The following is a 26,388-nucleotide window of genomic DNA, read 5'->3' on the forward strand; positions in this document are numbered from 1 at the left end:
ATTGTGAATTTTATTTAGAATTTTTTTACCCTTTTAAATTGGGCGTTCTGGTGAAAGAAATATTTTCTTTTTTTAAATGTATAAACAGGTATGGAAAGGGGAAAATATATTGTCATTTAAAATGTTATGCAATTTACATCTCCAAGTTTCTTTTTTTTTGAAATTGTAAACAATGTATCTATATTTGCAGATGCCACAATACTATGCAGGACAATTAGATCCATATGTTTTATCCTTGCAGGGGTATCTTGACAAACTGGCAATCTGGGAGACTAAGTGACAGATTAGATTGTGTTGATAAATGTAAGGTTATGTATTTGGGATTTGTAATATGTAAGTGAATTCTTCAGACTAGGAAAATAATTATTCACCATCATTCCTTGCATTGCTTTACAGAGTAAAGGTGGCCATACAGGGGTCCATAAAAGCTGCCGACAGACAAAGTCGGCAGCTTATTGGCCCCTATATGGGGCCCTCCGACGAGCTTCCCCGACTAAAAATCCCGTTGGATCGCGGCTGCATCTGTTTGTTGGTGTGGTCCCGTGATCCGACCACCCTAGGGCCCATGAATGGATCAGCCCGATATAGCCCACCTCAAGGTGGGCTTATCGGGGAGAGATCTGCTCATTTGGCGGCATCGCCAAACAAGCGGATCTCTCAGTCTATGGCCATCTTAAGGGTGATGGCACACAGAAATATTTGTCACCCACTTTTAAATCTGCCCTACTGTGGGCATCAAGTCTCCTGAAAAAGAATTTAAATAGTGTAACGTTAAGATAGCTGAAACTAAAACCTATTAAGGTGAACTGGCTTCATCACAGCAATTGTCCTGCCAGTACATTATATAGATTCAAGGGAGAAAGAGAGAGGTGGATGCCATTTTAGAAAGAGAAAATACTAAAATTAAAAGGAAAGTCAACCCCAAATTTTTTTTTTTGTCTAATTATAAGCAACTTTGCAGTATATATGCAAAACAAATGGTCCTAGTTTTTAAGTTATTTGCATTTGTACATTACTATTAATAGCAGTGTTTGCCTGTGCCTTTCTAGTCTATGCCCTGATGGCTCAGACTGTTGATACAATGTAAGACAGGGCAGCTGATTAAGGGAGAAGGAAACCCCCTGGGCGCAAAATCCCTCCCCCCTCCCCTGTGTTGCCCCCCCTCCCTCCTCCCCCCTGGCCTACCTGTCCTCCTGGGCAAATGCCCCTAACTTGTTACTCACCCCTCTGTGCAGGTCCTGTCCACGGAGTTCACAGTCGCCATCTTCTCCCACGCCCGTCTTCCTGTCACGGAGTGAAATCGGAAAACTTTGTGACATTCGGCGCGTGCGCAGTAGAGCCGTACCGGTAAATGTTCCTACTGCGCATGCGCCAGAAGATGCCGGTCAAAGAAGGAGGGGGAGGGGTTTTGCGCCCAGGGGGTTTCCTTCTCCTTTAACAGACCTGTCTTTGATGGGGAACCAAGAAATACTGACCTATGTCCAAGTTGTCTCAGAATATTAATGCATGTATCATGCTAAATGTTTTGGAAAACAAAAGATGAAAAGTATGGCGTGTGAGCAGTTATTACTTTGATGGTAAATTGGAAAATTCCAAAAATGTATGTACAATATTCCAGCAAAACAGCTTGAAGTGCATTGAAAGAGTTCAGCTTAATCTCTTAAATCTGAATTTATGAAAGAATTGTGACTCTTCAACTGTCAACCATTTTGCCACATTATAAAGCCTAACAATTTATCATTGTGCTATAGTCCACTAAGTTCCATTGAAGCATCCCTGTCCATGGTAGTGCCCTGCAAAAATTGGAGAAATTTGCTGATACTTTTATGTCCTGTATCTGTGATGGTACACTTAAGCTTCACAATCTAGTGCAACCTTGATTCTCTAAAACAGCTCTGACATTTTGTCTTTCTGTAAACTATTGAGCTCTAATAAACTTTGATGTGCAACCTTGCAAGAAAAGCAAAACTCAAATTCGGTTATTTCCTAGATGATTCTTTTGTTTTGATCCTTAGAACCTTAATCAGTGTGTTATTGTTCCCAGATGTACAGGTGGTGCTTCATGTCCTGATTATATGTGCTATTTTGTTTCCTGTTCAGTACGCTTTCCAGAAGACATTGAAGATGAGAGCATAATGTTTAACCCAGAGTACAGCCACCAGATTTTTGGTGATGAGTAAGTACATTTTTCTGCATCAGTTTACCATTAGAAATACCATTACATCATATATTCCATGAAGCTTTGCATCTTTATTTCCTTTCTTGTATTTTTACAATTCTTTTGGCTTGCTACAGTAAGCTTACTTCCTTTTAAAGGAACAATTCAGTGTAGAAATAATAACTGGGTAAATAGGCTGTGCAAAATAAAAAAATGTTTCTAATATGATTAGTTGACCAAAAATGTAATCTATAAAGGCTGGAGTGAATGTACGTCTTGAAATAACGGCCAAAACACTACTTCCTGCTTTTCAGCTCTCTAACTCTTGAGTTACTTTAAAGGGGGGGGCGCGGCGGCACATGGGACATAACTGTTCATTGAGTTTGCAATTGATCCTTAGTATTCAGCTCAGATTCAAAAGCAAACAGTTATAACCCATATGTCCCCCCCCTCAAGTCACTGATTGGTTACTGCCTGGTAACCAATCAGTGGAAACCAAGAGAGCTGCAAAGCACAAAGTAGTGTTCTGTTATGTTAGACATCCAGTCACTCCAGCCTTTATAGCTTACATTTATGCCTAACTAACTATATTAGAAACATTTTTTATTTTGCACAGCCTATCTATTTATGCATTTATTATTTTTAGACTGAACAGTTCTTTTAAATGTGTACTGTTCCACAACTTTTCTGTCTTTGTCATTGTTGTTATCCAACTTTATAAGAAACGAATGATCCTGTTTAATTTATTCTACCAATCTTTAGACGTACAATTATTGTTTTTAAGGAGAGCTAAATCCCAAAAAAGTAATATGTCTAGAAATGCTAAATTTTGGATACTGAACTTTGAACTTTGGATTCCCATGGGAGCTCCCCATGTTGGGTCTTGGTTTTTGTTTTTTGGCTGTATTTTGCCATGCCAGTGGTACTTTCATGTTCAGTTGCTCTGAGCTGCTGTGAGAATCTAAGCTCACAGGTTGTTGGAATTTATCAATCTATTTGACCATGAGATTACATCTGTAACTATAGCCAGTATTACATGGATGATTATTAATTTAGATACAAAGAGTACTGGTTTCTATGCTGCCACATCAAGTGAATTTGTGTAGACTTGCTACACCAAGTAAATATATATGTTTAATCATTATATTTATAAATAAATATATATAACAAATAATATATATATTTTTTTCTTATTTTTTTTCAGGGAGGTAGCCTTTGGATACAAAGGCTTGAAGATCCTGTTGTACTGCAGTGCTGGGAACTTATCTACCATGTTTCGGGTGCAGTACAGCTCTAAAGTCAGCGATAAGTTTGATTTGGTTCAGGTAAAAACTAATTTTTCTGTACAGCTTAAATGTTTTATAGTAAAATTACATAATTACATTCATATTTGTCTTTTATTTTGATTATTTCCTATAAGCATACTTTTGTATGTAAATGGCAAAGGGGGCATAAATGATGCAGCTGTGGCTGTAGTGTACATGCCCTCTGTGTTTAGAAATTTCTACCATTTCAAAATGAAATTGAAAACAATTTCAAGGATTTACCACAGAGTACATAGTGCTCTCTTAAAAATCCACTGTAAGATGCTGTAGTAGATACTGTAGCTGCTTACATAATGCTGTAAATGTTTGCTGCTCCTGTAATTATATGTTATACCACTTCTTGGGATTTTGTTTTTTAGTGAGTTCTGATTCTTGTGCGAAAATCTATAATACAGTGTAGAGCAATTTCTGTTTCTTTGGAACTGGCAGGCAAATTATTTAAGACTAAAACCAATATAGATCTAATGTAACTTTTTTTAAACTGTGGCAAAATCATGGCTGGGTATGACATGATTTTAATAAATGTTTTCACGTAAAATTTGTAGCAGAATATCAAATGCATTGTTCTTATGTACAGTACTATATAGATAATATGAAATCTGAACCAAGACAGAAAATATGGATGCTTTTAACTTTGTTTAAAAAACGTAATTGTGTTAAAATTAAAAGGTAATCATGTGATGGCAGTGGATTTACCTTTAAGGAGATATTGTCATCTGACCAATGAGCAAGAAGTTTGCTAGATCTTTGTTGGGCTGAATACCAATAGGAAGAATCATTAAAAAATCCCTTTGTACTGTAAGACATATTATTAGACATATTAATTAGAGACAGAGGACAGGAACATTTTGATTGACACATAAACATTTGGGGCATCAGATATGACATCAGGGACTTGTGCCCTTGCTTTATAACATTTTTAAATCAGCACATAAAGCATTACCTCAGCTGTACAGTTTTTTTTTCTCTTTCCCATGCAATGACTGTCCTGCACTTGTTTTCTTTGTCTATCAACTAAACATTTAGCATAACTCTATCACACACATTCCTAAATGTGAATAGATCTGCCGCAGTAACATGAGCCATAACCAAGGATTACGTTGTAAATGGGGAATTAACATAATTTTTCATGGTATAAAAAATCCATACAAACCAAAAGAAAACTTGCTTGGTAAGGCATTCTCATTATTTTTTTTTAAAAATATAACATATGCTTAGTTCTTTGTTAGAACCTAAGCTGTCATGCATAGGAGTTTGGATTTTTAATTTTTTTTTGCAAATTTGTGATTTGTATAAAGTTTTTCATAGAACGGAAGCCATTAGTGCATGCCTCAACGCCTCTTGGCCAATTGAACTATTGATGGGCCCAGAAACGTGGCCTCCTATCTACTTTCTGATTGAGACTTCAAGGCCTATTTATTGAAGGTTGAATTTTAGAGGTTTTTGAAATGAATAAAAAAATGTTTCTAAAACCACAAATGTCATAAAATGTATTATAAGCCAAAAGGAAGACGATTCAACAGATATACCAATTAAGTCCAATGAAGCCTTGTAATCGGCAAAAGATGCGGTAACAAACTGGTCAAATGCAAAGCTTAGCTGCAAAATAACAGATGCTCTTTTTACACAACATGTTTCAAACAAAGAGATCTTTTTCAAGTGTTAAAAAAGCCATTCGCTCTAAATGTTATGTAAATAAAGCACCTGATCTTTTGCAGCTAAGGTCTGCGTTTAACCAGTTTGTTACCACACCTGTTTTGCTGAAATTTATTAAAAGATCTAAACGAAAACAAATTCTTAACAATTCACTAACAAATACATATACATTGAAAACCTATAAAAATGTAAGTCTTTCAAACAATTCATAGCAAAAAAAAAGATGAACTGTTTTATATTTGAGTTTTTTGTGGTTTTTACACTGAATACAGCTTAAATTTTTAGAGTTTTTACGAAATACAGAAAACTCACAAATTTATGGAGATATTTTATTAGACAAAAAAAGAGAGAAATTCATATGTTAGTAAATAGACCCCTTAGAAAATTGGGCAAGTAGTTGACTTAAAGGGTACAGTCATAGGAAAACATGTTTTTTCCCAAAACGCATCAATTAATTGTGCTGCTCCAGCAGAATTTTGCACTGAAATCCATTTCTCAAAAGAGCAAATTCAGTTTAAGAATCTGACATGGGGCTAGACATCTGGTCAGTTTCCCAGCTGCCCCAGTCATGTGACTTGTGCCTCCACTTTAGGATGGAACTACTTTCTGGCAGGCTGTTATTTCTCCTACTTAATGTAACTGAATCAGTCTCAGTGGGACTTGGGTTTTACTATTGAGTGCCGTTCTTAGATCTTCCAGGGTTAGGGAGCTGCTATCTCATTACCTTCCCATTGTTCTGTTGTTAGGCTGCTGGGGGGAAGGGAGGAGTGATCTCACTCCAACTTGCAGTACAGCAGTAAAGCGTGACTGAAGTTTATCAGAGCACAAGTCACATGACTGGGGGCAGCTGGGAAATTTACAAAATGTCTAGCATCATGTCAGATTTCAAAATTGAATATAACAGAATCTGTTAGCTCTTTTGAAAAATGGATTTCAGTGCAGAATTCTGCTGGAGCAGCATTATTAACTGATGCGTTTTGAAAAAAAACATGTTTTTCCATGACTGTATCCTTTAAATACTCCTTGTACATTGAATCTGCTTGTGTACTAGGGTTTCTCTTTGTCCGGTGCAAAACTGCCTGTTCTGGTTTGAGAGTTCTGAAACCTGGGTAGAACAATGAATGTGATATAGGAATCAGGCTAATCCTGTTAATTATGTAAATACCCCACCCACCAATGTCATCTCCCCCGTCCCGTAAATGTCATTATCCTGCCCTCTGGTGTCTGCCCCTCTGCAGCCCTCCATCCAGTCACTTTCCATACTCAGAGAAGAGAAAGGATGGCATTTCCATTGGGCAGCCAATTTGATCCTTTGACTTTTCAATGGTCATTAGGAGCTGTTCCAGGAGACACAGACAACCTTTTTGAATGGGGATTGACAATCTAGTGGATCTTTAACTTTATGGCCAGTTTCATTTGTCGGCAATTAATAAAATAAAAAAAGATTGATTTCTTGATAACATGTTATTTTCATTATATTTTGAATAATTCTGATGAAAGTTCCATAGTGTAGCATTGTTTGGCACTGCTTATATAAAATATACATACATTTCCAAAAGATGTGCCCAAATGTAAGATTCTATGTATAGTTATCATCAGTGTTGAGATTTTTGTGGTTTGATGATGTTGAAATAAAATGTCCTCATTAGGAATAAGTAAACTATTTTGCTGTGGAAATACTCCCATAGACTAATATATAGTAAGAAAAAAAGTCACAGGGTTGGAAAAAAGTGAAGTAGACATTGGTACCAAAAAAAAGTTGTTTTTTCACATTTTTTATAGATTTTATAGGACTGACAACTTCCATAGCAAAGACTTTCGCCAAAAACTATAAGATTATCTGACATTTTTGACATTTATAAATGAACATCTATTAGGGGATGTTCTGCTAGTGCTCTTAGTGCTCTTAGTGCTCATATAATATATTATTATATTATAATATGACCAGAAATGGTGCTAAAAATGGAAGAAGATTAATGTAACCGGCAAAAAAAGTGCAAGGGTCATTGATGAGCGTTGTGTTGGTTTTTGTTCTGAAAGAGAACAAGAGAGACTTGAATGTGAATTCTAGAGGACCCAAAGCAGAATTTGGTGCCCCCTTTCATTATTGTATCTCTAACCTACAGATGTAAAACACAATAAAGTGCTATTCATCTGCAGGTGCATTGCATCAACCAGGGGATAAAGGCTGAAAAGACAGGAATTATTAGCATGTTGCATTAGCCTTTTGTAGTGTATTTTGTTCTAAGCATCTTAATTTCCCTGTTTTGAATGGCAAGTAGCAAGAATCTTGGTTTTGAACTAATACTTTTTATGCATGTAAACGGTGTGAAAGGGCTGCTTAGTAAGTTAACACAAAGTGTTCTTGTGTCAGCCCTTGTGGATATAGATACAATACAAACATTCCAGCTGAACTCGGCAGACTCCATTGAGTTAAAACCTGGCTTTATTGTTTAATTGCCCTCCCCTACGCAGAGAGAAAGAAGCCAACTGAATAGAATGCAAGCTCATTTTGTTGAATGCAGTGGTAGACTTTTAGAAAAGGGGCACGATTTTGTTAAGTTGAGACCAATTCATTACATTTTATTGCCTGGTGAGAAGCAGTAATATGTTATTGTGTATAGTTCATCAAATATTCATGGTTAAAGATAAGTAGTGAATGTATTCAGTGAAGTGGCCTTAGGGGATTTGAAAAAGAATATGGAGTCTGCTCAGCTGACAGTCTGCAGGGAGACAACGCTTGTTTAACAAGCTTACGTCTAATCTCTGATTACAATTTGTCTGACAGGATTTCCTCTTTTATTGTTAGGGATCTGCATAAAACCTTTCACAAAAGTTGCAAATGCTTGTAATCCTAAATTGATGATCTTGACTTGCCCTTTGTCTTTCCCCAAGTAAGTGCTCCTTATTTAGATTTTTTTATAGCACACATTTGTGTGATAAAGTATTAACTATATAATACATAACTGTGTATTACTATAGGCAGTGATACCAGAGCTTTTGGGTACAAGACAGTATTTAATTTCACCTTGCTCAATTTCACAAACTTGTAGTGTCTTGATTTTTGTCTTGCCATCACTTGTTTTTATGAGCAAACTTTTATGCCTTCCTTAGTATTGATTTTGGTAGCCCTATATGATATAGTTTGCTCAGATGAGGAGCAAGCATGAAAAAGTAAACGTAATAGGTTATGCTTTTTCTGACGGAAAGAAACGTCTTGCTATGGTAAACTTATTGCAGTTTATCCTATCCATATGTTATGTACACCAACTGTGCCATATTTTGCTCTGGCACTTTCATGTAATATAATGGTATATCTAGTATTGGTAAATCTAAAAACACCTGGAATTGCTGAGTAATCAATGAAGACGTTTCACTACTCATCCGAGCAGTTTCATTATTTCAACTGACTGCAAGTCCAACTGACTGATAGCAAGTCCAGTTGTTTTTAGATTTACCTATACGAGATATACCATGACCTGGATGAATGAAAATCTTCATAGTAATATAGTGGAAATAATAACATGTAGAATAAAGAAAGCCCTTACTACAGTAGTTGGATATTTGTGTCATGGGCGCCATCTTCCTCATCTCTGGTCTTCATCGGGTCTTCTTCCCTTCTGCAATTTCCGGCACTTTTGGTGCATGTGCAGTTGATGGCGCCCGGAAGATGGCGCCCATGAGCTCTGCGCTTACTCTTCACAGATACGTGAGTAAACTATCAGGGGAAATTTCAAGGGTTACTAAGTAGGTGGAGGGAAGCAGGGTGGAGGGACTACCTAGGGTAGTAGGTAGGGTGTTTTTTTATTGGGGGGTGGTTCTCCTTTATATATAAATGTGTGTGCCACGTTCATAGAAAAGTACCCTGTGTATCTCCTAAATTCATGGTTTCTTTAACAATTCAGATCACAGCGCTGTTGCAGTTTTATATCCTGCAATGAAATCCTGTCACCAAGTTATGTTGAGGATAAATCCGTTATGGGTTGGATTGAGTAGCGAGTCTGAGTGGGTAAAAATGCAGATTATGAGGCCGCATGTTAGTTTGTGGTTACTTTACTTAAGATCTGTGCAGGTCCCTACCTGCAGTAGTGATATGTGGGTTGGCCCGTCCGTGGGTAGTACTAGGGAAGTGCACTCGGAGCCTTATACAACACAATACAATGTAGTACTTATCTTGCCTTGACTAGCAGCATATGCCTGATAGCTATTGAAACTTTAAAGGAGAACTAAACCTCCCTTTGGGCAAAAGTCCCCACTGGACTCCCTTCTTGCCTCCCTCCCTGCACAGTGCTACATCAGATGTGTCCCCTCTACGAATACTGACCCGAACCTGAACTCACGGGCGCAATCTTCATCACTTCCGTATTCTTCATGCAGTTAGCGGCGCATGCGCAGTTGGAGCAATCTTCCGGTTAGTTACAACTGCGCATGCGCCGTAAGAGACTGAAATTGACAATGGAAAGAAAGAAAACCTGAAGATTACTGAAGCGTCGGAAGATAGCGCCTGTGAGCTCTGCTGCGCTTTTCTTCTGCTGCGCAGGTGCGGGTCAGTATTCCTAAATGGCACACATAATCTGCTGTAGCATTGTACAGGGGGGCGCCAGCAAAGCAGGGCAAGTGGGGACTTTTTCCTAAAGGGTGGTTTAGTTCTCCTTTAAACCAAGTGTAAATGCAAAGCAGGGTAGCTTAATGGGCTGGAAACCGTGTCATGCACAGAAGTAGTGTATGGAGCAGGGAGATTCAGGTACTGGTTGGGAGTGAATCCTATGTTGGCAACATTTTGCAGGTTAGGGTTGGGTGTGGTTTAAGGTTTTGCGGGTTTGGGCCCTGTGCAGGTTGTTTTTTCTGATCCCCCTACATCACTTACCTGCAGCCCTAGTGGGGGCGAGAAGGTATTAGAATTGCAGTCTATCTCCGACTGATGCTGGGGGTCCACTGCCATAAATTTCACTGGCGACACCATGTTCTAAGATCTAAGCTGATATTTAAAAAATAAATAAAAAGTGTTATATGTCATGGGGCCTGGGAAAGCTGGTCATTAACGGGCAGATCTATTTTGTTTAGTTATTACACAGCCCCTAATGTAGTTTTAACCATGAAGGCAGCTAAACGGTGGGATAAGGCTGATTTAGACCATCAGTGGGATTGCCAAATTAGGCTTGTGTAGATCCATTGGACATGATTTATTTCCCAACATGGCCCAATGAACTCTCCAGTGTAATGATCCCAAATTATATATTTAAAATATATAAGTTTTATATATTTAAAACCTGGTGATGACCATCAACACTTTTTTTTTTTACATATATATATATATAATATCCATATCACTTGAAATATCTTCATGCATAGTGTATTTAACCTTGTGCTTGTAAGTAAACATTTCTTATTTCTTTTTTTTTTTCACTGTTTAAGCCAGATGACGTTGAAAATAAAATCCATGAACTAATTCCGGCAGGTTTCTGCTGTGGTACAGATGATTTTATATCTTTGTTGGAAAAGGAGGTGAATTTTAAACCCTTTGGGTCCATTGTTCACACATACACTGTTCACAATGAAGAGGCTGGTGAAGACATCACATATCAGATATACAAGGTATATCATTTTTCCCATGCAGAATTAACCTTAATGGAATAATAAGTGCTAATTTCCTAACTGCACTGTTAAGTGCATTGTGTTTATACTAAACTTTTATATATTTTAGGCTGATTGCATGCTGGAAAGCTAAAAATGTGACACTTAAATAGTTTGGGTTTCAGTAATCTTTGTTTTGTGAATATGTTAGCCCTGATGGCCTTCTTCCCAGCCTGAATTGCTGTCAGTGGTTTCTAATACTTACAGTTCCATCTGACTTTTTGTGACATTTTCCCTAGGCTGACATGACCTGTCCAGGCTTTCGAGAGTACCATGAACGACTCCAAACCTTCTTGATGTGGTTTATTGAAACAGCTAGCTATATAGATGTAGATGATGAGAAATGGGACTACTTTCTAGTGTAAGTACTATTCTAAAGCAACATAAGTCCTTCCTTCCTTTTTCAAAGCCTTATTTAATTTGTGGTCACCAATTATGCAGTAAAAGTATAATGATTTTTTTCCCCCAGACAAGACAAACCATTGTTTACAAGACTCGTTGCTTTCTTTCATTATGTTTTGGAGACCTTCAGAATAGTGCTGAATTAAACGCTGTTGTCCACTGTAGCTCTCAATGTAGGCTTAAACAGTAAAATGAGCTTTGCCTGTGTCTCCTTTTACTTGCCACCCATTCATCTGCACAATAGGCGAGTGCACTGAAGTGATGCAAAGAGGTCTGATTTATCCAAGTTGCAGCTCACCAATTAAGTGAATTGTGCATTCAGAATATAGCAGGTGTACCCACAGAACCCTCACAGAGTAGCTTGCTGACACTGGAAATTCACTCTCAGAATGGGAAAGGAAAATGGATCCCGCGTGGGAGCACGCCTGTAATTGACCCGCTTGGCTTTCTGTTTTATCTGCAGATTTGAGAAGTATAATAAGGATGGAGCTACACTCTTTGCAACCGTAGGCTACATGACAGTCTATAATTACTACGTGTACCCAGACAAAACCCGGCCACGTGTAAGGTAATTATCAGTGTAACACGTGCCCTTTTTTCCTCCCTTCTTTTATTTCAGAGGTGAAACTTTCTGAAGATCCTTGTACTGGATTTAATTGTATGCAGTTTGCAGGGAACAAAGGCAAGAAAAAAGTCTAGTTAATTAGGGCCAGTACAACCATTTTTTTTCATAAAAAACAGCAATTGAAGGATTTTATATTTTGACATGCATGGATGATTCTTATTGGTGACAGAAATATATATTTCATAGCCACGTAACTTACCAGTATTAAACTTTGTCTCAACTCTCTGTTGGACTTAGGCATATAAACAGATTTAAAGGGGAACTATCTCGACATGAAAATGTAATATAAGCTTCCTCATATTGAAGTAAGAACTTTCTAAATACAATTAATTAAAAATTCTGCATTTTTTTCTGAAATAATCAAGTTTATATTCACTATTCCTCTCTCAGCATCTATTTCTCTTCATCCTTTATTCATTCAGCAATTGGATGTCAGATCAATGATCCAATATATCTTATGGGAGGGTTTCCTTTCCTAGCAGATGTATTAGAGCTCACTCAAATAACTGATTCCAGTACAAACAAAATCTAACTGCCTTTTGCACAAATTTTGCATGTAGAGACAGGATTTCTGGTGGTTTTAATAGAGTGAGCTCTAATTCATCTTCTAGGCAAAAGGAGCCCCCCTATAAGATATATTGGATCATTCCTCTGACACCCAACTCAGTGCAGAGTTTTTAATTGATTGTATTTAGAAAGTTTCTTATTTTTCAGTATGCTGAAGCTAATATTAAATTCTAATTTTCACGATAGTTCCCTTATAACTATAAAATAATGTTTTTTTGTGCAATATGAGAAAATGATTCTTATATTATGTTTTATAATTATACATTTGGCTTTAGGAACATATTTCTACATTGAGTTCTCACTCAAATGGTTCAGTTTATGGAATTGTGTCCATGAGATGCATTGCAGCAGCACAGCAAAATCACACAACAGTCTTCAAATATAATAAGAACATGATAAAATCAAGGCATAAAATATCTATAAAACATGACTGGGGGCAGCTGGGAAATTGACAATATGTCTAGCCCCATGTCAGATTTCAAAACTGAATATAAAAAAATCTGTTTGCTCTTTTGAGAAATGGATTTCAGTGCAGAATTCTGCTGGAGCAGCACTATTAACTGATTAATCTAAAGCAGAGAACAATTCATATATACTTCCATGCGCCTTGTGGAAGCTCCATTTGTACAGGTCCAGAAAGTCCTTTCCTGAACAGCACATCACAACATTGTAGTCTAGGTTTGCAAATCTTCCCTTCTAATTTGGCTCCTTGAACACACCAGGGACAGATGTACCTCATATACTCATGAGAGAAAGAGGATACATAGCCTTCCAGGAAGAACAGCCTTTTCTATTGTGGTTGCACAGGTCACAAGACACAGTAATTTACACATACATATAGGGTCTACAGTATGACTATAATGACATTTCTGCATCTGTGGAACATAACCGAAGAGTCTAATTGAGGTCGGCAATGCAGAATGCAACAAATTTACTTCCAATGCAGTAGCACATAAATGAGTTCCAGCTGCCTGGTCTTAAAATGCTATTAGTAATATTTTGGTGCTTGTGAAAGTGTGTGGGGAAAGTTGCTGTTGTGTCACTGGGCTTATAGATATGACATCCATCCAGGGGTGGATGTGAGTCTATTTAGAGTTAAGTTACTGTGTCAGATTCTCCCACCTAAGGTTTTACTCTGCCATGAAGAATAAATATGCATTAAACTAAAACATTGTGCCACACATGGTTTGGAAAGCATTGCTTTAAAATCTAAATAAAGGCATTTACGGTACCTAGTTGGGTTTCTAATGGAGCTGTTTGTAGACATCCATCAGCAGCTCTGATCTGTTGATCACTAGCTAAATATCTACTGGTAGATCACAATATAACATTTGGACATACCTCTCAGAAATAGTACTTTATGAAGATTCCTGCTTTTACTTTCTTTACAGCCAGATGTTGGTTTTGCCACCATTTCAAGGGGAAGGTCATGGTGCCCAGCTTATGGAAACAGTTCACAGATATTATGTATCTGCTCCCAATATTTTTGACATAACAGGTACTGGTTACACTACTGTCTAATATAGATGTATTCTATTTGACTTCAAGCTGTAATTGTTTGTACAAAGCTTGTTTTTGGTCACCCAAAGTGTTTATTTGTCGCAGGTTACAGCAATATGCGATAAATGCTTGTATCGATCTTTGCACTTACTAATAGTAAGATGTAGTTACACAATTGTCTATCTGCCAGAAGTGGAAAATAAGATTAAAATGGAAGGTACAGCATTAAATATAGTTTAGTTTTATTGTATTAATGCATCAAGTTTTTGCACACATTTCTTTTGTGTCTCTGTGGAGTTTTTTAATGAGTCCATAAATCTCCCTCAGGAAAAAAATGTCTCTGCCCACCTAAAAAAAAGTGTTTTATGCGTTACAGTGAAAGACTAAATGTACTGTTAATCCTGCAGAACTTTTCATAATTAGTTTCAAGGTGGCCAGTGTTTTCAGTTGTACTTGTCTATCTGGATTATTTTTTAAAGAATTGCTTTGTAACCACTTGGAAGTGAAGGAAAGCACTCTATTATATGCAAGTACTGTTGGTCATAGAATAGGCTGAAGTGATTAATTGGCCCATAAAGGCTTGCAAAAAGCAAAGGAAGTTTCTTTAGTTCTGTTATTGAGAACATTGCGGCTAAACTTTTGTGAACAATTGTTTGGGTTTCCCTTGGAGCAATTCTAATCTTGATTGTTGCTATTGTACTAGTGTTTCAGCGCCACTTAACTGCTGTGAAAAAGAAAATATACACCAGTATTTAACATAACACTCCTCTGTGTGATTTAGAGGATTCTTGCATTATTAGTAAGAAACCCTATTAACTATACACCCACCTGACTAAATGTGCAATTACCCCAATTAATCTACATCCATTTCTGACCGTGCCAGACTCATGTTTCCCTCTCTCTGTTCTAAGAACAACACTGTATACAGTAATATATTGCAGTCTATACTAGTTGCTTAATGAGCTGCATAGGTAATCATGTTATAGAAATAAAGATCCGACCTCCTAGAAAGGGGTGGGGTTGGGGATGTGATCTGGCTTTTGTGAGTAAAAGGAAAACCTCACTTGAATCTTACCATCGGGTGCCTCCATACAAGACAATGACTGTCACTTCACAGATCATCCATTATTGCCCGTTATATCTGTATAGTAACTTCTGGAATCTGCCTAGACAAAGAATCATGGCTGAAGACAGTCAGCCAAGATTCTTCGCCTTAGTGTCTGAAATGTATCAGTAGTGTTAATCAGTAAAGTATGCTTGCTTTAGCAAAAAAATAAATGTTTTCCAGATTATGTTTAAGTATATAATACAGAGACTGGGGCTTTGAAGTCTTGTAATCTCTTAAATTTCTGATGCTCTCTGGCTTTCCTTATATCTTAACAAAGTTACATTTGCTTATGAAATAAAGAGATAAGATCAACATCTACTCCTCGTAAACATTTTTAAACAGAAAACACATAATGATTTTAAATTCCTTTGAATCTTCTATCAGTGGTTTAAGGGGTGGGTGCCTATTTCCCTAGTTTGGTGTAGTTTAGCTGGGTATACTTTTTCTCATTTTGATTGCAATTCAGCCTTTTAAATGTACAGTGTTTATAGTAAATACTGCAAGAATGTGCATGTAGGGTTCAAGCCTTATAAGTAATAAAGGCAAAGCTTGACATATATCACCGTAGGCATTTATCAACAGGTTGACTCGTACAATTTACTGAATTACAAATTTGAAGAGACTATATCCTGGTTAGGATTGAGAAAAGTGTAAAAAGGAGATGTTTTCCTAAACTTGGGTGGTCTCATCTCTCGCTCTCTCTCTGAGCCAAATGTTTGCAGAGATGCTGATTTATCATATGAGTTATTGTAGACCAAACTGAACTTTTATTTTAGATGAATAAAAAGGTTGACTTGAATCTTGCTAGTTTCAGGGTGAAAATACTGCAAGTACAGTTGTTTTTAATTGCAAAAAAAAAAACCTCCCTCAAATCAAAAAACAGTATGCATTTTTGGCTTGTGAGAATATCTAGATTATGTATAAAATACAATGCCTTGCAAAAGTATTCACCCCTTTGGATTTTTATCTATTTTGTTACATTCCAACCGGTAATTTAAATGTTTCTTAATCTTATTTGATGTGATGGATTTGCACAAACTAGTCTAAGTTGGTGAAGTGAAATACAACACATCCTATCACCCCAAGAACATCATCGCCACAGTGTAACATGGTGGTGGCAGCATCATGCTGTGGGGATGTTTTTTAGCAGCAGGGACTGGGAAACTGGTCCGAATCGAGGGAAAGATGGATGGTTCTAAATACTTGAGCAAGACCTTTGTCAGTCTGCCTGTGATTTGAGACTGGGACAGAGGTTCTCCTTCCAGCAGGAAAATGACCCAAAGCATACTGCTAAAAGAACACTTGAGTGGTTTAAGGGGAAACATTTAAATGTGTTGGAATGGCCTAGTCAAAGTCCAAACCTCAATCCAATTGAGAATCTGTGGTCAGACTTTAAGATTGCTGTTCACAAGCGAAAACCATCCAATAGGAAGGAGCTAGAGCAGTTTTGCCTTGAGGAATGGGCAAAAATCCCAGTGGCAAGCTCCTAGAGACTTGCAGCTGTAATTGCTGTAAAAGGTGGCTCTACAAAGTACTGACTTTGGGGAGGGGGTGACCAGTTATGCACGCTGAAGATTTCTGTTATTTTGTCCTATTTGTTGTTTGCTTCATAATAAAAAAAAACATCTTCAAAGTTGTAGGCATGTTATGTAAATTAAATGGTGCAAACTCTCAAACAATACATTTTAATTCCAGTTTGTGAGGCAAGAAAACATGAAAAATGCCAAGGGGGTGAATACTTTTGCAAGGTACTGTATATAGCAACAGTGTATATGTGGTTTTTGAATCTGGTACAAACTGAGGACAGAAGCAAGGTTTTTATTTATATCAATTCTCATGCCTGATTTGGTAACTGACACAGGTAAGAGAGACTGGGCAGTTGTAGTTCCAGAGCAACCCTAGAACCAAATGTTATTTTAGTGAAATGCATAAAAACACATAAAAATGTCACCTCCCACCTCAACTGGGCACACAGTTTGCAACAAAAAAAGTATATGGGCTCCCTTGTGTAAGCTTATCACTGGATAGATTGCTTAGCCCAATTATTTGGGTCATAAATCAATGTCTATGTATTGGTGTACATTTATTGCAGAGCTCTACTCAAACGTTGCATAGACTCATCCCTCCATAAACATCCACATTGCAAAGAAATAGTATTCTACGAACCTCAGTGCTGAGCATTGTATTCAAACATAGCAAGTAAATACATTCAAAATTTGGTAACACTTTGGAACATGTCCTTGATCAAGCCCATAATGACTCAAACAAATGGAGTGAATTTGATAGCTTTGTTGCAGAATTAATTTTCAACTGTGTGAGCAATGAAACAATTGGAATTTCCCCTCTAATATCAGAAGCGAGTGATGGAAATCACGTTGGTGACTTAAATTCCCTTTAAATGCCCCATGTGCTTTCATCCTGAAAGCATGCACAGGAATGACTTGGGAGTATATATCCTGGAATCATCAGTCAGTGAAGGTGTGACTGCATAATTCAGAAAAAAACTCGAGTCTCTGCATTAACTTTTATCAGTATATAAAGCTGCTTCAAGAAAAATCATGTACACTACAAACTCTGGCACACATGGATGGACATTAGTTACCTGTGATAAATGTGGTCTACTGCTGGTGACTGATTTCTTTAAAATGCTACAAGCCAATAAGCAAAACCCAAGTGAAGTGATTTACATTATTGCTAGTGGGAAGAAATTTTTCAGAAGATTAGTTGCCCACGGTAAAGCAGATTAATCACGGGCGACTAATCTCCACATGTGCCATAACCCTAAAATGCTGGAATTCTGAATCAATATAAGTTCATAATTAAAGGGGCAAAATAATCTTTGTTTTACATGAGTTTAAGGAATCACAGAAAATCTATTTTTTATTTTTTGAGAAGCAGGTAAATTGAAGATACTCCATGTTTGCCCATTGCGAGGGAGATAATTAGGTTAACAGTATACAGTTGATCCCCATGCATAATGGACTCCTGTTAACAAAACAGCCACAAAAATTGGGAAAATGGGGGTTGTATACTAGTAATCTAATAAGTTATCTTACAAGAACCAAACATTTTTAAATGTTTAGCTCAGAAAATAACACAAACCATATTTTTTTGTGATTAAAACAGTAGTCAAAACGTATTTCGCACAGTCGCTGTTGAACTCAAGTGAACAAGGGGAGTATACACCTATCGGTGTATTAACCAAACACCTATTGTTATATTCACCAAAACTATAGTTTATGGGTTTGACCAAATACTAATACTCCACAAAAGATTTGGCTAATTACTTAACCAAAGTAATTAAATGGCTAATTACTTAACCAAATGCAACCATAAATCCACATATTTCTTTTCTAAAAATTGCTTGATACCGCTTCCTCCAAACTAAATCCAAACCCTGCAAAATGTGCTGTGTTGCAGCCACATTCCATTCTAAATCTTGGAATCATCCCTAAAAATGTATGTCAGTCTGCAGCAACGTCTTACTTTTATTACTGCTCATAAGTAATAACTGTTCGTAGCATATGATGTTTAAAACAAAACATGTTCAGTATATATTTGCACTGCCTGTATGTGTGTAGGTTGCACTGTAGTGGTCATATCAATACAATTCCACAGACAGAAGGTAAATAAATAAACTGCTGTGTATTTATGTCTAGGGAAGGCAAATTATGCACAGGAAGGTTTTCTGCACCTGCTTGAATTCCCCCCCCCCATTCCCTCCTCCACATATTTTTTTTTCTCTTGCACAGAGAACAGGCTCTTTAAAGCTTAACTAATTGTCTTTGCCCACTGATTAATTTGAATATGTCAATATGGCAGCCTGCCCTCTATGCTTTCAAACTCAGCAATGTCCACAATGTTAACATCTTTTGCCCCTTAAACTAAAAAATACAAGATAACGTCACAAGTTGGCACATTTGTGAAGTTAGCAACTTTTGGAATGGTAAACATGCAGTAGCTGCTGTTATGCGCATTTAAAGTGCTACTTACATTTGATTCAGTATGCAAATCCAAAATGGGCTGTTCAACTGAAATCTTGTATGAGGTAGTGTTTTATTATTACAGAGAAAAAGGAAATCATTTTGAAAAATTTACATAATTTGATTATAATGGAGTGTATGGGAGACATCCATTCCATAATTTGGAAATTTCTGGATAATGAGTTTCCGGATAACGGACCCCATACATGTATTTATTTTGTTACTAATGGCTTATGTCTACATGGAATGTATTAATTTTGTTACAAAGGTGCCATATTTATGAGCATATTATAGACACATAAAATGGATGAAGAAAGTTAACAGTCTTATCCAAGAGGCCCAAAAAATGTAATATGTACAGTATTAAAAATATACTGTATGCAGTCCCTTATCTGGAAACCCATTATCCAGAAAGCACTGAACTACGTTACAGCCATCTCCCATAGATTTTTTTTTAGCAAATAATTCTACTTTTTGAAAATTATTTTGTTCCCTGTAATAATAAAAACAGTACATTTTCTTGAATGTAGAAAACCAGAAAACATTTTTTTCACATTGACAAATGATCCCATAGACTTTAATAGAAAAACAATCTTGAGAATTTTCTACAACTCGAGAAAGATTTAAATATAGTTCTGCATCTTATACTTTTTAATGTTTTTGTTGAAAAAGGCAGAAAAGAAAATTCAAGAAAAATGTATAAAAATCTTGATCTGTGGGAGACCTGCTTTTTTTATACTAAACTATACTTTTTGTTTTAATCTTTGATAAGTTGGCTCCTTTGTTTTCTCTTCACTCTCATCACCACACTTTTTTATGTGTATTGGTGTAACCAGTATTTTGCCAGTCACAGATTTAGTGATTATGGCACTGCAGCCAGTTTACCATAATATGACTGCCAATTGGCTGCCGTACCCGTGAGCTGGTATTTGATCTTTGGAACATATTTACTTTGATCCAGGAGATTCTTTTGAAAGTCAAGGGTAAGGAATCAGAAGTGACTTTAATAGTTTCCAGGTGACCCTATAGATTTTTGGTTTTTAGACCAAATATATCAGGCCAGAAAGCATGGAATGCCTTGAAATGTCATAATCAACATTTTCATGGTTTGAGTATCTCAAGGATCAAGAAGCCTAAAAACCATTAAAATATACTTTGAAGACTGCATCAGTGAGGCATAGATAATGACTTTGAGTTGGGACATGTCTTCATTAATTTTTTATGATTTTTTAAAATTATACTTGTGGCTCTTACTACTCTGTAGCTGAAAATTTTACCAAGGTCACACTGACCCATGCAACCCTACAACAGATTGACATTGAGGCTTTAATGTTTTTCTTTTCAAGCCTTCTAATATATATCTTCAATTTTAATACCAAAGCCACTCGCTGTTTGCTAGACCATAACAACCAAATAAAAATGTACATTCCAAACCAGAGAGCTGCTTAAAGGCATACTGTCATGGGAAAAAACATTTTTTCAAAATTAATCAGTTAATAGTGCTACTCCAGCAGAATTCTGCACTGAAATCCATTTCTCAAAAGAGCAAACAGATTTTTTTATATTCAATTTTGAAATCTGACATGGGGCTAGACATTTTGTCAATTTCCCAGCTGCCCCTGGTCATGTGACTTGTGCTCAGATTTCAAAATTGAATATAAAAAAAATCTGGTTGCTCTTTTGAGAAATGGGTTTCAGTGCAGAATTCTGCTGGAGCAGCACTATTAACTGATTCATTTTGAAAAAAAAATGTTTTTCCTATGACAGTATCCCTTTAACAAAAAAAATGTAAATTTAAAAAAAAAAAAAAAAATTTGCTGTTTGTCCCAGTGACGTGACTGAAGAAAGCTTGGGGAAATCCAACTGTGCATTAGCTATATGTTGGTTTTGAGCTATTAGTATTATAGTTTCACATATCTCTTTTGTAAAATTTGCTGATAAAGAATAACCCAGTCACATTATAATGTTTCTAAAACCTTTATTATTTAAAAGCTAGCCAGATCTGCAGAGACTTGGCAGTGAAATGGTACACTCTTTTTCTGAACAATTAAACCTTCTTGCACTTTCCTTTGAATTGATGGGCATTTATGTGCTTCCAGTACAATGGAGTTGCTAATGACTGGGAATAATGCACACTGGCTTTCTAAGGGAGATGTTAGTGCTGTACGCTGCATTAACGAGTTGGTTGCAATAAGCAAAATCTATGCATTGATTAAAATATCTAGTCTTATCTTTGTATGAATATTCATAAAACAGTCATTCAACATTTAAAATTGAACTTCATTTTGTAAAAGGTTTGTCAAAAGGAGAAAAAGCACTCAAATATGTGAATTACTAAAATAAAAAAAAATACCTCTGATTGATTTAACAAATAAGCCCTGTATCTTAAGACAGCATGTTTTGTAAACAAACCACCAATAATACTTTGGAGATGCTTTGCACCTAAGCAGCTGACATCCATGTTAAACTTGTTATGGGGAAAATCACCTATGTTTAAAAGGATTCTATCATGATTTTTATGGTGTCATTTTTATTTCTAAATTACACTGTTTACACTGCAAACAATTCACTCTACCATGTCAAATTTCATTCCTATCCCCAACAAGTGTATTTTTCTAGTTGTAATATTGGTGTGTAAGGCAGCTATCCCAGGTCATTTTGCCTGGTCATGTGCTTTCAGAAAGAGCCAGTGCTGCACTATGGAACTGCTTTCTGAAAGGCTGTTGTTTAAAAATTAAATTTAAAAAAATCAGTTTACTCTTTTGAAAAATGGATTTCAGTGCGGATTTCTGCTGGGACATCATTTTGAACTGATGCATTTTGAAAAGAACATGTTTTCCCATGTGCCTTTGTGTTCGGGAATTTGATAGTTCCCTTGTAAGCCCATAACACCCAACACTGTTTCATTTTCCACATGGGATACTTTAAAAATATATGCATGTTTTGGTGCATCATGGTGTCTGCCATGAATGGATCTTCCTCCTTTAATGACAGACAAGTTCCTGTTGGAAAAGCTACGGGTTTCTCTTTTGTTCTTCTCTGGAGGTCCAATACCTTCCCTCAACTGACCATAGGTCTTCAACTCTATACTGTGCTTTTAGCAGCTTTAAGAGGAAATTCTGTATTCTGCTTCAAATCTATTCTGCATATTAGTGATGTGTGGGTTGACCCGAAACGCACAAAATCTGCAGGTTTACCTGCGGGTTAGGCTGGCTTGGATTGAAATTTGGGAGACCATGATGGGTTTCAGTTGGGTGTAGGTCAGACTGGTGAAATACATTCCTCCACTGCTCCCAAAGATTTTTGTAACCAAGGGTTACACGGAGAAGCAGCATACATAGAGGGAAGACGCAGGTATGGGTTGGGTGCAGGTCCTACAATGGCGTTATTTTACAGGTCTGGGTTGAGTGTCGGTTGAGGTTTTTCCTGGCATCGCTACTACTGTCTTGTAGACAGACCCAGTAAACATCCACCAAAGGAACAGCTTTTATATTTACATTTCTTGCTTCTGATGTTATTGGCCTGCTATATAAGTGATTCTGATTAATGCAAGGGGAATAAAGGTAGTATAGTGTCTTTATAAAGGCTATGCAAAAACTTGTTGTCCCTATTGTGGAGGCTTCCAGATGTTAGAATTATTCAGGACCCCAGCTGAATAAGTGGATATCTGGTGGCAGCCCTGTGTATACAAGTCCTCTTCTAGTAGCACAATTTTCAGTATATTTATTAATACTTCTGAAGTTATTTGCCTAGGTTGCAAAATAGAAATAGTTTTGTTTTAACAAACAGAACCTGTTCCTAACTTATTTATTTTGGAGTCTGGGCACAGAATATTTGCTTCTAATGCTGGTTGTATTTACATATGTGAAATAGTTCTTAAAGGGGCGGTAACACCAAAAAATTAAAGTGTTGTAAAGGAAAGACGATATAATGTACTAGTGCTCTGCACTGGCTAAACTGGTATGTTTACTTCAGAAAAAAACTATAGTTTATATAAGCAAGCTGCTATGTAGCAATGGGGGCAGCCAGTTAAGCACATGACACACAGTAGATAACAGACAAGTTCTGAAGGATCCCATTGAATACTACAGAGTTCATCTGTTATCTACTGTGTAACCTGTACCTTTTCTCCTTTTTTCAGCTCTAAATGGCTGCCCCCATGGCTACACAGCAGCTTGTTTATATTAACTATAGTTGTTTTTCTGGAGCAAACACACCAGTTTTACCAGTGCAGCTCAGCATTACATTATATTTCCTTTACTTTAGGACACTTTCATTTTTTGGTGTTACTGTTCCTTTAAATGATAGCTAGTTCACTAATATCAGTAGTTTCAATCAGGTATAAATGACTCCTTAAATGAGCTGGAAGTGTAAGTGGGTCCTGGCCTAATGCTGTTTTTCAAAAATGGTAAAATGTTAACTGCTTGATTCTGCCAGTACAATCTTCCTATGTGAAATGCTAATCCAAACATGTTTAGCAGAAAATAGGCCATACCTTACAGTGCCTGATGGTGTTTAATGCCTATATGGACAGGCTATTATTTGATTTTCCACTGTGTTACAGGGGTGACAGATATAATCCTAAAACCCATATTTACCTATTTTAAAACAACTTTGTAAAATTGAATAAAGTCTGCAATGTAATTCATTCAAAGTACTTTCATTATAGAAGAATAACACTGAACTTCAGAGGTTATGGAACCTTTCACAGATCAGCGCAGCTGAAGAACTATTTCCCATTCTTTTCTTTTTTGTAATATTTGGGTTATGAATTACACTGTATTCACATACACACAATTTTAGCTTGGTAAAATAATGTTATTAATTTTTCTGCAAATCATTATCAGCTCAAGCACCCCTGGCACTTCTATATACATGTCGTTATCATTTGAACAACTGGTTGGCCACGGCATCTGTTTCTTTGTTGATCTGGGTCCTTCATGGAAAAAATTGTAAACCCACTCTTTCCTTTCATCAGCTGAAGATCCATCAGAAAACTTTGTACGTCTCAGAGACTTTGTCCTTGTGAAGCTTTGTCAAAACCTTGCATGTTTTTCTCCTGAAAAACTGGTGTGTGGATTCAGCCAAGAGATGGTGACAGAGGCTCAAGAAAAACTTAAAATTAACAAGGTATGATCAGTTGCACTTCCATGCTACTCATATATATATATTTTAGCCTTGAGAGTATATTGGTCAAGATCACCACAGTCCGCTAGAGTGAAATTCCCCCTCTCTCCATTCATTTCTGTGGCATTTTTAAAAGCATATTTATCAAAGGGTGAACTTGCACCCATTGATAAATACTCTTAAAAATCCCATAGAAATAATGAAGAGTGGCAACATTTTATGTCAGTGGACTATGGCAATCTCAGACTTCACTCTTTGATAAATATACCCCTTGGAGTGCTCCCACAACCCCTCTATTTGATGGTCCCAACCCTTACAAGCAGTGACCGCTTGGAAACATGTAATGTATTGTTCCAAAGGAGTCTAATGGATACCTTAAAAAATTAGATACAAAGATAATTCTGCTTTATTTTCAGAAACATGCAAGGCGAGTTTATGAAATTCTTCGGTTACGAGCAACAGACATGAGTGATCTGGAAAAATCCAAAGCATACAGACTCGATGTAAAAAAAAGACTTGTGGGACCATACAAGGTATTATAATTATTTATTGGTTCTCTGTTTGCATGATTACTGTTTATTTTGCATCCTATGACAACACAGCTTGCACAGGAGCAAGGCTTTTTAGGTGCTCATATCAAGGTCAAATCATTCTTGGATAAGGGAGGAGATCCCCTAATTTAGCTCCACAGACTGGGTACATTAGATTGTCCACTAAATACATAGCCCATTGACTGGGATACTCTGGTGAACCAATAAAGGAAAAAATAAAAGCTGCACCAATACATGTAAGCAACATCCCAAGTATCACCCAATATGACTATAAAAGGGAGCTTCCTAGATTTATTTTAGTCATCAGTGCAACATATCTGCAACATACATTTATAAAATAACATCACAAACTGTTATAAGCTTATAGAAGTTTATATCAGGGGTGCCCAAACCTTTTGCAACGAGGTGAGGTGAAAATGTGTGGGGGCCGACCATTCAGCCCGACATTCTTTGAACCATTAACATTAAATTACAGGAATCGAGTAACCGTAGCAGTAATATTTGGGCACATTAGTGAAATGATCTGCCACTTGGTCTATACTGCTGCCTGTGTGCTGAAGGTGTTCGCAATAGACACGTACTTTAACGTAGTGACACCATACTTCTTTAGTTTACAGTACTGGCACGTTAGTACATCTATTGACACCTTTAGCCCTAAAGAAATATGCAAAAACAGCAGTATGTGCCAGTACGTGTCTATTGCTAACACCTTCAGCACAAAGGCAGCAGTATAGACCAAGTGGCAGATCATTTCACTAATATCACTACTACGGATACGCGATTCCTGATCACACTCTGCTGGGGGGGGGGGGGCTCATTATTATTAATTTCATGACAGAGGGCCGGTGTAAATTTGAAAACGGGCCGCAATTGGCCCCCATGCCTGTTTTTTATGCACAGTATAAACAGTGGACTGCAATGGATCCCATGTAGTTCTCAAAGTAAAACAGGCTAGCACACACAGCGAGTTAAACCGGGGTCATACCCCTGGTGCGTTTATAGCATCACAACTTTTCGGGGGCGTTCCCCCTTCGTCAGGGAACGCCCCCGAAACGTTGTGACGCTATAAACGCACCAGGGGTATGACCCCGGTTTAACACGCTGTGTGTGCTAGCCTGTTTTACTTTGATTACTCGATATTTTGGGGGTGCCGTCTCCCTAAGGCCTTTTACCACCAAGCGGAAACAGTACTGAAGGGCCTGAGTGTGAACGTGACCTCTCTTGTACAGTCCCATGTAGGTCTGCCATACACATCTGTATGAGCACTTGAGGATAAAATTGTCAACCTTATGTGTCTAGCAGATGAATGTGCTTTTTCCTTACTTGTGCGTGTGATTAATTTGCTTACTAAGACTATGCAGTACAGATGTTGAAAAAGCTCATTAATCAACCAAACAAGTAGGGTTACTCATACATCTATTTAAAAATGGACATAAATTATTTAAAATATTAAAATGCTATATGTAAGATAATCCTTTAAGCAAATTATTTAGAAGCTTTTCATTTTAGGAACAAGCATTGAATCCTGTGAGAATTGTGTGAGATCCCTTAAATCTGTTTATTATTTTAGCGTTGCAGTTATCCATGTTCTTGGATAACTGCAGTGCTGCATTTCTTGTATGCAGGAAGAAGCTTTGTACGTTATACAAAGCAGAGTGATCACTTTTATTAGAATAGACTGTTGAGTAAACATCTTTCTTAGCTTCAAAGTTCACTCCCGAGATCATAGTACAAAACCAAATAAAAGCATCA

At 37.0% G+C, this 26,388-nt stretch overlaps 1 protein-coding gene across 2 annotated transcripts in view; it reads left to right on the forward strand.

Annotated features, from left to right (window-relative positions):
* Window positions 1–26,388, forward strand: part of hat1.S (histone acetyltransferase 1 S homeolog) — a 35,860-nt gene that overhangs the window by 5,988 nt on the left and 3,484 nt on the right. For both annotated transcript variants that reach the window (XM_018238856.2, XM_041579274.1), the window contains exons 3-10: window positions 2,101–2,176; window positions 3,363–3,483; window positions 10,555–10,734; window positions 11,013–11,134; window positions 11,639–11,743; window positions 13,759–13,865; window positions 23,937–24,088; window positions 24,502–24,618. In XM_018238856.2, the coding sequence (XP_018094345.1) occupies window positions 2,101–2,176; window positions 3,363–3,483; window positions 10,555–10,734; window positions 11,013–11,134; window positions 11,639–11,743; window positions 13,759–13,865; window positions 23,937–24,088; window positions 24,502–24,618 (980 nt within the window). The remainder of the gene's footprint in view (window positions 1–2,100; window positions 2,177–3,362; window positions 3,484–10,554; window positions 10,735–11,012; window positions 11,135–11,638; window positions 11,744–13,758; window positions 13,866–23,936; window positions 24,089–24,501; window positions 24,619–26,388) is intronic.

Source organism: Xenopus laevis, chromosome 9_10S (assembly GCF_017654675.1).
Source record: "Xenopus laevis strain J_2021 chromosome 9_10S, Xenopus_laevis_v10.1, whole genome shotgun sequence".
Taxonomy (NCBI): domain Eukaryota; kingdom Metazoa; phylum Chordata; class Amphibia; order Anura; family Pipidae; genus Xenopus; species Xenopus laevis.